This window comes from Engraulis encrasicolus, chromosome 10, assembly GCF_034702125.1.
Source record: "Engraulis encrasicolus isolate BLACKSEA-1 chromosome 10, IST_EnEncr_1.0, whole genome shotgun sequence".
In the NCBI taxonomy this organism is placed as follows: Eukaryota; Metazoa; Chordata; class Actinopteri; order Clupeiformes; family Engraulidae; genus Engraulis; species Engraulis encrasicolus.
Window position 1 is genome coordinate 45,257,644 of NC_085866.1, and position 11,123 is coordinate 45,268,766.

General features: G+C 42.2%; 1 protein-coding gene across 1 annotated transcript; it reads right to left on the reverse strand.

The window, feature by feature from the left end:
* Positions 1–335: 335 nt before the first annotated feature.
* Positions 336–9,961, reverse strand: ogfr (opioid growth factor receptor). The gene is made up of 7 exons (XM_063209054.1): positions 9,637–9,961; positions 7,949–8,017; positions 7,756–7,837; positions 7,591–7,669; positions 6,878–6,944; positions 6,342–6,490; positions 336–2,986 (listed from the first exon to the last, which is right to left on the reverse strand). Exons 1-7 carry the CDS (start codon positions 9,760–9,762, stop codon positions 1,789–1,791), a joined length of 1,770 nt encoding a protein of 589 aa, XP_063065124.1. The 5' UTR covers positions 9,763–9,961; the 3' UTR covers positions 336–1,788.
* Between the last annotated feature and the right edge of the window lie 1,162 nt (positions 9,962–11,123).

Below are 11,123 nucleotides of genomic sequence, written 5' to 3' on the forward strand. Positions count from 1 at the left end.
CCAGGTTGTTGGATGCACACCACTCTCCAAGTTTCAGGACCTCATCCCTGTAGGCCTCCTCCTTTCCCTCGGTTATCAGCCCCACCACTGTTGTGTCATCTGCAAATTTGACAATGATGTTCTCTGGGTGGATGGGGCTACAGTCAAACGTGTAGAGGGAGTAGAGAAGTGGGCTCAACACACATCCTTGGGGCGAGCCGGTGCTGAGGGTGCGGGTGGTTGAGAGATGGTGACCTAGTTTCACCTGTTGGGGACGATTAACAAGGAAGTCTTTGATCCAGGAGCATGTGGATGATGGAATATGTCCAGGATAAAGCAGAGGAAGACTTACAAAGTTTTAGCTGTTGGCACACTCTTTATTGTTCATTGTGGAACATGTTTCAGATTCAGTACAGGAGCTGTCCACAAAACCCCTTTCACCTCATCCCAAAGACAACAGTCATGTGTGTCCTTTCATGTAATGGCAAATGTACACACCACATGGGCGGTAAACAACAGAAATACAACAACAAAACTCATGTAAAGTACAAACTGTTTGTTCCCGAGAAACTAAAGTGTGTGAGAGCTTCACCTTTGGTCATCAACATCTAGATGTGAGGCTGGAAAGGAAAGGAAACAAAAAAAACATGCCAGGAATAACAATCATACAAAATTATTTAATTAAATACAACCTCTCACCATTTACAAGAAACAGGTTGAATCACAACGCTAAAGTGGTTCAACAATATATTTGTGATCTATACAGCTTTGGGTGGTCTCTCAAAAGGATCATTTATATGCCAGGCTGAAATCCAACCCAAACCATATATTGGTATCTATAACTCAAAAGATCCTATTCAATTATTATTCTTATTCCTTAAACGAGAGATCATCCTTCCATCACCTCAACACTGTTCTCTCAATACAATCAGTGAGTCTCAAATTTTGGCAACCTCTCTGCCAAAATCATTTTCAAGTTGTGCAACTCCATTCAAACCATCAAAATACAGATCAATGTAGGCTATTATCTTACAGAAGTATCTATGAAAACTGTTTTAGTAAGATTAATTCCTCTTTACAGCAATGTAATTACATGTAAGTGCAAACCAAAGAAACTCAATGGTAAAAAAAGGGATTTGATGGTGAAACAAAAACAAACAAACAAAAAAAAGAAACGCATTGTGCTGAATTCAGCTCTCTGTATCTACACCTTTGTGAAAAATATTCTTTCAATTCATAGGTGACTCTCCTCAGCCCCTCTTACACGTGAACTCATTTAAAGAAATGCATCATTAAGCACAGACTGAGTGAAGTGCTTATTATGGGGTCACTGGCTCTCTCACCGAGAGCCAATCACTACTCCAGAACAAGAAAAAAAACAAGGCAGGCAATACAGCCATCTTCTTTGTAATCAAAACAAAACGAAAAAGTCATCTAAATTATGCACAAATGTTGAAGAACTAAGATCATATAGACAATGAAAACAAAAACATTTGTTTCTTTTTTAAAAATTTGGTGGGGTGCACAGTGCACTGATCCACAAATTCATGTTCATACCAACAAACAAAAAGATCCACCCTAAATTCATTCATTGCTTGTGGAACATTTAGGAAACAAAATACTTCACATATAGCAGTTCATCATCAATGAGGTCTTCTATTAATAAATAAGACCAGAACCAAAAATACTGCGGGTCTTCTCTTGAAGTCTTTAAATCCATCAGAGCGGACGGAAAGGGGTCATTTCAGGTAAACTCATGAAAAAAAAACAACTGTATACTATATGGCGTTCTACTTTAGTTCAATCGTCTCAGGACTTCTGGATGTCTAGACTGGCGCTCGTCTCCACGTCCATAGGCTCCTCGTTATTGCGTAGCTCAGTCCCATTCACCTGATGGTTGACCTGCTCGTTAGCTGGCTCATTGTCAGCTGTGTTTTCCGTTGTTTTGGAGGATGTTACCTCATTGTCTGTGGTGGTGGTGGTGGTGCCGGGAGTGCTGCTAAAGTCTGTCCTGGGCTGCTTCTCTGCCCTCTCGTCCACGGTCCGGCCGACCCGTTTGGCAGGCGAGGCTTCCCCCAGGGACGACGCGCCCTGGCTGGCCTGAGAGTCTGTGGGGCCTTCGGAGGGGCTTTTTGCTTTCCGGACACTGGAGGGTGGCTCTGCAGCTGCTGCTGCTGCTGCTGCTGCTGCGACCCCGTTGCCAGATGTCACCGCGTCACTCTCCCTTTTCTTCTTTAGTGTCTTCTCTGGCTCGGACGGCTGGGAGGCCATCTCCTGAGTGTTGGCACCGCTGTTCTCCGCCTCTTTGGTCGCCTCCTTCAGCTCACCGCTGTCTTTCGGCGGCTCCTCGTCATCTTTGCCCGCGTCCTCCTCGTGCTTCCCGGGGCTGACGTCAGGCGACGAGCTGGAGTGCTCCATCTCTCCGTTCTCCTCGCCGCTGCTCTTGTTGCCGTTGGGTAGCGCCGGGCTCCCAGGCGACAACGCGTCGACGGCAGCAGACTCCCCAGGGGACACTTCTGAAGGTCGCTCCGGGTCCACGTTCATGGTGCTGTCTTCCTCCATCTGGCTCTGCGTGTCTGCCGCCGCCTCCTCCATCTGCTTGCTCTCCTTGGGACCGCTGCTAGCCGAGTCGCCGTCCTTCGCCTTGCCTTTCGAGCGCCCTTCCTCTGCAGACGTCAGGCCGTCCCCATTGCCCATAACGCTCGATGGCTCCTGCCTCTTCTCCGATTTCTTCTTGAAGCGCTTCTGGATCCTGCGGGGGCACCACACGAACTTGTCCTTGGGCTCGTAGTGCTGGTAGGCGAAGCGGAGAAGCTTGCGGCGCTCCCGCTTGTCGCGCACGGCAAACAGGAAGTAGTCGAGCACGCTGCGTTTGACGCTGCTCAGGTTCTTCTTCACCAGCGTCTCCTCCAGGAAGAAGCGCACCAGCGGCGCCTGGTAGTGCTCGAAGCCCAGCTCGCCCAGGCTCTTGAGGATCCGCGTGATGCGCAGGTTGTTGTGCATGTTCCTGGACACAGAAGAGAACAGGAGGAAAAAGAGGTGAAAGATGTTAGAATTTTTGTTATTTTTTGTTAGTAAACTGTTGGTGAGTTATCTTGTTTTGGTAGTGATGAAGTCTTCGCAAGATGTGAAAATAGTTTGAGAATTTGAAGAGTTCAGATGCAAAACCCCCTAAGTGCCTTTTCAGAAAATAATCTTAATTCATTTTTATTTAATACACAGCCATCAAAATTGCATATTTTTCTATTTCATGTATGTAATATAACTATTTATATGTATTATCAAGTACAAACCCCAACTCCGATGAAGTTGGGACGTTTGGTAAACAGTGAATAAAATCAAAATGCTATCATTTTCAAAACATTCAATCTATTCATTAGATGGAGAATAGTGAAAAGACAACATATTAAGTGTTAAAACTGAGAAAAAAATATTGTTTTGGGGGACATATGTACTCATTTCTAATTTCATAAATCCAACACGTCTCAAAAGAGTTGGGACGGGGACAATAAATGGCAGCAAATGTCGAGGAAGACTAAAAACAAAACAAAACACAACACTTAACAGTTAAATACATTAACCGATGAGATGATTTTATATAAAAAACAGTGTTAATTCCTATCTTGGACGTGATTTCACCAGCTTAAATGGTGGGTGTATTCCTTGTCATGTTTTGCAATGTTTTCCTTTCTGTAGTGCTTACAGTGTGACAGGTCTTGACCAAAAACCCACCATTTTATCACCTGCTGGTCCTTATGATGGAGCCAAACTGTTAAAACATAGTAGAGAATGCAATTTGACCTTACTATGTGGCAGTAATCGAAAATCTCCCTTCAAAATATAATGCATGAGTGGCTTTTCATGCTGTTTAAAACCCATTTATACCATTCAGCACTGTATTTAACTCTACACATGAGTGAGAACATCTTAACCAATGCACTACTGCACCCGCATGCCATCATGGAGGCTGACTTTTGAAGCTAGCACTAACACAAGTTGGATGGTCCATTTTTACTGTAGCACAGGATGTGCAATGCTCTATTATTGTCAAAAAGAATGGACTTCTACAACTTCTGCTGACTTCTGTAAGCAAAGGACAGTTTCCCATGTCTTCTGGGTCTATTTCAAGTGAGCTCAGGTGCTTAGGAGAATGTTACACCCCTGTATCATTTTCATGCATTAAGCATTCTTAATATGGTCAATTTTCAATAGCTCTAATTCCTGGAGTGCTAGAGTGAGACTACAGCCAATATATATTTCACGATGTCATGAACCTATACAATGATTTTATTAACAAAAATATGTCTTATATACACTCAATCGTGGTAAATCAAAGGGAATTCAAAAATGTATGTAATAACTATGGTAATTATTCCCTTTGCATCTTTAATTCTGAGTGACTCAGCCTCTCTGTGATGATCTTATACCTGGACACCTATATTGTCCGTCAGTACAATTAATTTTGAAATGTTCTTCTTTGTTGTTTTATCTTATTTGGATGTTTACTAAATTTCACTGATCCCCGTCCCAACTCTTTTGAGACGTGTTGGATTTATGAAATTAGAAATGAGTACATATGTCCCCCAAAACAATATTTTTTCTCGGTTTTAACACTTAATATGTTGTCTTTTCACTATTCTCCATCTAATGAATAGATTGAATGTTTTGAAAATGATAGCATTTTGATTTTATTCACTGTTTACCAAACGTCCCAACTTCATCGGAGTTGGGGTTTGTACATGAATGTAAACCAAACCAACAACGGTATCTCTAAAAATATAGAAGTGCAGGTCTTCAGAAATGGAGTTAGTTTTGCATCTGAACTCTTCATTTAAAAGACAACAAGTTGGTGAGAATATTCCTGGAGGACAAGAAGGATGCCTGTCTACTTTCTTTGCATCGTCTTGCTGAATGATTAAGTTATGAACTAGACTTGAAAGTACTTTTCATTCTTATTCACTCCATATCCAATTGTACTAAGAACAGAAGGCATGGACTTGGAGGAGTGCTATTTTTGGCAAGTTACTGCATCTTGCTTAAGAAATGATGGATGCCAAACTACAGTACATGTAGATATGAAAGTAGTTCAAGAATCTTAGATTACTTTTTTCTTTTGAGAATTTGAGAGTACTTCTGAGGTTTTGTTTGTTCAAGAACGTGTTGTGCAGCCTCCTAGAGATGTATCATGTTTGTTTTATTGCATATTTTCCTGATTAAAAAATTACAAAATGTTCCACTAGACTTGCATGTAGTGTCAGTTTCAGAGTGATTGATTCACAGAAATTAAGGTTATCATTAGTATCAGCAATCATTATTGTGTGTGTGTGAATACAATAGACGACACACTTCCCAACTAAGCAATCTGTTGTCATCCTCTACAACAGGGGTGTCAAACGTACGGCCCGCGGGTCGCATCCGGCCCGCCAGAGGGATGTAAAAAAAATATATATATATTTTTTAATACTTTTTTTTAAAATATATATACTTTTTTTTTTTCAATGAAATAACCGAAATGCGCAATTACGCCCCTCGGGGCAAAATCGAGACCTGCATGACATTAACCCAATGGTCCCTCTGTTATACTGCATATATGTAGTAAAGTGCACATCACACTTCTATTATAAATCGTGAATTTGTACTGTAACAGGCATTCGATAAAGCTCATATATTATAGGCCTCATGTATAGAGATAAAACGTTAATACTTCTTATTCGTATTGTATTGGTACTGGTTGTAATTAAATAATAAATATAATTGGATTTGTATTGGTTCCTATTAAGCTGAAACTGGAAACGGGATGCTAGAATGCTTGAAAATGCAGGAAATTACATCTAAGAAATGGAAAATTTTCTTGGGGAAAACCCCCAGACCCCCCGCCAAAATGTATTGTCCCATATGCAATTAATTGGTGGTTAGCAATGAATGAATGAAGTCAAGGAAATTTTGCATAGGATTATCAGTATTGCATTGCTTTCTACATATTCAACACACTTAAAACGTGATAGTACTGAACACTAATTCTCTGCTTTACTTTTTTTTGCGATGATGTTACTAATGCGGCCCGCTTGAGGTCCACATGGGTTGTATGCGGCCCACAGGCCAAAATGAGTTTGACACCCCTGCTCTACAACTAAAAGAAGACCGATCTGCAAGCTCCAAGTCCGAAAAAACAACTGCATGCAGGTCTGAAACTAACACCATGCATCGTCGTGACTGAAGTGCATCTGAAAGGGCCATGATTACAGTATCTATTCATGTTTTATTTATAGCAGTTGCCTGTTCTGCTCTTGACAAGTGACAAGTGACAAGTGTCATGGCGGTCACAGTCACGGTGGAGGAGGAGGAAGAGGAGGAGGACTGACCGCTCGAGGTTGGCGAATCTCTCCCTCCAGTTGTCAGCGCGTTTGACCTCTCCAGTTTCCTGGTTGATGAGCTGGATGCCATAAAAGCCCAACATCAGCTCGTATGACTCCACCAGCCTGCCCTTGGCTTCATCACTCTCTCTGAATGCCTGAGGAGAAATATATACAGGATACCACAGGTGTGAGGAGACGGGTGCATTTAATTATGCTGCATTCATGGGCCACCCCGAATTCATGCACCATCATATAGTTCATATGAGGTCCCGATATGTATAACGCACGGGTGATGCGGGGGCTGCAGGCTTCTGAAGAATGAAGTGCTTCCACTTTGGCCTGACATTAAGAGAGACAATCTTGTCCTTTCAAATACTTGAAATATAGCAAGAAACATTATGCAATATGCAAAGATTAAAGCAATAATATTTAAAGACCATGCAAGGATTCTTGGCTTTTAAAGACTCGTGTCCACACCACAGCACAAACTCTTGTGGGGGATTTTTTATTTCAACTGTGTGGCACAGCAGTTTCTCACTCACCTGGATTTCCTTCTTTGTGAGTTCAGACGCCATGTAATTAACCCCTGGTTCACGCAGTGGAAAAAGCCTGGGCGGAACAGGATGGGGAAAAAAAAGATTAGCACCACTGCATGGTTCACCCTCATAACAATTCAGCTCATGTTTTTTTCCCTCACTACAAAGCTTCAATTTCTTAACATGGATGATAAGCCGATCACAGAATCATACCCACAGAACTTCTTCTGTGCAAAAGTGTTGAATACGTCTTGACAGTTTACCTAACAAAGAACTCAGATTGCCACATTCGTGCAGGGGAAAGGGCAAAAAGGCCTGCCTTAGACAAAACAACCGGGCTCATTGTCCCTTGGAGCAAGGGCATGAGACAGTCAGGTCGGAGTGTACACAACTCTTAGGTCTCTTTTCTATGACTAATGTGAAATTCCTAAGCTTGCAGAGTTAACTCAACGTAACATCAAGAAAGACAGCTCTCGAATCGGGACAAAAGAGAACACAATTCTTGTCTATTGTGCACAAACATACCAATGGTGTTCACAATTACAAACCATATTAACTAGCCATTAAATGGTCCTGTCCTATAACTGAATACAACACTTTGACTTTGTATGAGGGCCATTGACACGTCATCAGAAAGCCCTTGAACCCTTTGCCAGCTTCCCTGCCTCAAGTATCACTCTGCACATTTAGGAGTTGAAAAACAGAGAGGAAAGCCTTACCACTGGATATAGGAGTGTACCCTCTCCAGTCTCTTGTAGTCTGTCCTCCATTCTTTATGAAACATTTCTATTGACACATCTGGGAAGACACCAAAATGACACCAGCTTATGCCCTGCTTGACACCAACAAGTCCATTCATAAAATCTACAAAAGTGAAAACTTACCATCAGGGGACGATGGTATTTCATTGAGATAGAATTTCAGATTGGTCATCCTATCTTCTGGGCATTCTTCATCATTGATGTTCTATGGGAAAGCAGACAGGTTTGCACTTTAATGAGCAAACACAATTCATTTATTCATCTTGTACATTGCACAGATACTGTACAACAAATAAAAATCAAGCAAGTGACTTACTGGGTACTCATGTCGGTAGTTTTGCATATCTTTAGCAGCTCTTACATTTCTAGAGGAGGAATTGGACCACTACAACAGAGAAATGACACATGAATCAAACAGCCTGAAGATTGGTGAACTTTTCAAGCTTTCACAAAAATACTGTAGGCTACATGTGTGGTGGTCGCCAAAGCAGGCGTATGATAATTCTGAACATTAAAAGAAAACTGCGGAGACTGGGGTTTCTAAAGTATGTAGCAACCCACAACGATCATTCTTCTGCAGGAGTACTAGTCCTTCCTACTCACTCGACTCAGAAAAAGCAACGTTCCATCACGAGCACAATGAGGGAAGCCCTGAAGTATTTTTCAGTCAAGCCGATATTGGATAATAAGGGACGGGAATTCTGGATTGATCATTATGCTATTGTTGCCATAAATAGAAGTCATTTGATAACTGTTTTTACAATTCATTCGACTGAGCATGACGTTAATTGCGCATAAAAAGTGACGTAGTCATGAGGGATGGCCTCTCAATCGCATAATTTCGCTGGTAGGCTACCATTTCACTCACTTATTTGCGGCGGGCAGCCGGACACTATTTCACTGCCCCACAAAGCTAGTGTGTTGCCACCAGAAATCAGTGTTGCCTTTAACCATATTTATCCAAATTAATGCTCATATCGTCATCGTTGGTGTTTGTTATGATCACAATGGCATGCACTCTCTCTTTCGAGGTGGGATGTGAATGCACACTGTGATTCCCTGATTGACGCTCCCAACCCAAGACGCTCCCATTTCATCTCGCTCCCACTAGCCAGACTATCGGTACCACCGCCATATGACGGAGCCAGTTATCTTGTTGATGTTAGTTTTTTGTTTCTAACCCTAACCTTAACCCTAAACCTAACCCTTAAACTAAATTGCTTGTATGTGGTAGTATATGATAATACGTGAAATATAATCGGGTGGGACCGCACGTCCGGGAGTGATAGAAACACCTGGGACCGCACGTCCGGGAGCGATCTCAGTTGGGAGTCTCCTTCCCCTTACCCACACTGTGGTCATTGAAAGGGCAGTGAGTCTTTCATTTGAACACACACAGCTGCCTGTTAAACCAGAACACTGAGCCAATCGTGGCCAAAGACCATAAACAATTTCTCATAAAATCAAATGAGACGTGAAACGTTGTCCAGGCAGGGACCTGTAAAGAATCTTGTACAGGGTTTCTTTCAGCGGAATAAATACTTCCGGTGACGAGAAACACCGACTCCAGAGGCAAATAGAGGCTAACTGCTAATCTGCTAGCCGTATAGAGATGGACGTAGATAAATTATAGACTGTGTATTAACATATATCAAGCAGGTCCATTTGAAATACCAGAACAATTCCGCAAAGACGTCGTTTCATGTGAATGTCACCTGTCCACGTACTATATCGATATGTCAAGATGGAGAGCTAGCACTAAGCTAGCTGACTAGCCTGCTAGAAGGAAGCTAGGCACAAAACCAAGCAGAAGCACCTCAGTTGACAAACAATAATTCAACTGACAAGGTGGTCCACTTGCGGCATTATCGGTTTGTGAAACCTAACCTACATCTTCACGAGCTCACGCGGAGAACGCGGCCCTGCCCTGGCCATAAGTACTGAATACAACACTCAACTTATAACCTCACAAGCACAACCAATATGAATACAACACAAACGTACAAAGCCCGTTTTGGGTTTTTTGGTTTTGTCCTGGCTTGACCGCCGCGCTGTATTTTCTCCCAAGTCATCTCCATCGCTTTCAGTATCCCAGGTCGAATCATATTCGCAAACCAAGTCGTCCTCCATCACGGACGGCAGCTCTTAGATAATTTCAGCAAACTGCGTAAGATCAACTTTTCCACCATCCACTCCTGGGTTTAAACGCAAAAAGTAACCGTCCGGTCCCTCTGCAACAAATTTCTTCAAATTCCATAGCCAAAGGACACTAGTAAAAGTGATGTTGGAACAGAGCGAGGGCCGGGTGACAGTGGCTAATCCTTGCTAATTTAGCACTAGCTTCGGTCAGAGCGGGGGGTGCTCTCTTGTCACATGGTTCCTCAACAGAATATTGCGACTGGATGCCCAGTCCCAGACCATAAAAAGTAGCCTACATGACAGCCGCTTTCATTATATAGGTTCATTCTGGCCAAATCAAATAATTAACACAGTATACAGGCTTGTTTGAAATTATTGCATAATGCATTATTGAATGAACTAGTGCCTAATGGCCAGACTGCACTTTAATTACAATGGACAATAGGGACTTCAGGGCCTCCCCACTACAGGCTTCAACAGTTATCACACCTCTGATTTAATGTCGATGTGCCTAGATAGCGGGCTGCAAATAGGCCTACAACTTATTAAATCAGTCAACCAATCAATCAATCAATCCAGTCGATCAATCAAGCAGTGAAAATAGCATAGAAAATGAATGTACAAAACATTGAGTGTTTAAATCACACACACGCGCGCGCACGCACACACACACACACACACACACACACACACACACACACACACACACACACACACACACACACACACACACACGGCCAAAGCTTTTGCCTTGGCAGAGGATGCAGTCACCTGAAAGCCCTGCTCTTTGAGGTTGCTTTAGATACTCTCAGCCAAGTATTTTCATTTTACAGATACAGTAGGCCTAAGCTTTCTGCAATAATTAGGTTTGATCCGTGACAGCTTGTGAACATCTATTAATAGTGTCTGCACAGAGATGAACAGCCATGCAGGTTGGTAATGGGGTGCTGAGTTTGAATTAAGCACGTCTGGAGAAATCTCATTTTTATCTTTCTTTGCATTTCTCATAATGGAAAAAAGGTCAGGAATGTAGGCATACTGAAATTTGTAATTAATGTTAAGTCTAAATGGCTTTTGGACAATGTTCTGGTAGCCTATGTTATCTTCATTACTATTGTATGTATTACTGTTAAACACCATATTAGAGTACTCCAATTTATTTATTTTTAAATCCGGTAACAATGTTTAGGCTCTTGCTTATATAGCCTATTTATTGGCTAGCTCAACAAAGCTCACGTTTGCAGGGAAGCTTTTTGGACGCTTCCCATCAACCGGCCTCTCAACAATGACACCTCCAGGTATGGCATTTACTCTCTCAAACCCTGTGTGACAGAGGTCATCTTGCACCTGTT

What these genes read in the sequence shown, in the direction of transcription:
- ogfr (XM_063209054.1), bottom strand. Translation starts at nt 9,762, where the DNA reads ATGGAGGACGACTTGGTTTGCGAATATGATTCGACCTGGGATACTGAA. An exon ending in AAAAACCCAAAACGGGCTTT is followed by an intron (nt 8,018 to 9,636) that starts GTACGTTTGTGT and finishes TCTCTGTTGTAG; the next exon opens with TGGTCCAATTCCTCCTCTAG. An exon ending in AATACCATCGTCCCCTGATG is followed by an intron (nt 7,670 to 7,755) that starts GTAAGTTTTCAC and finishes GTGTCTTCCCAG; the next exon opens with ATGTGTCAATAGAAATGTTT.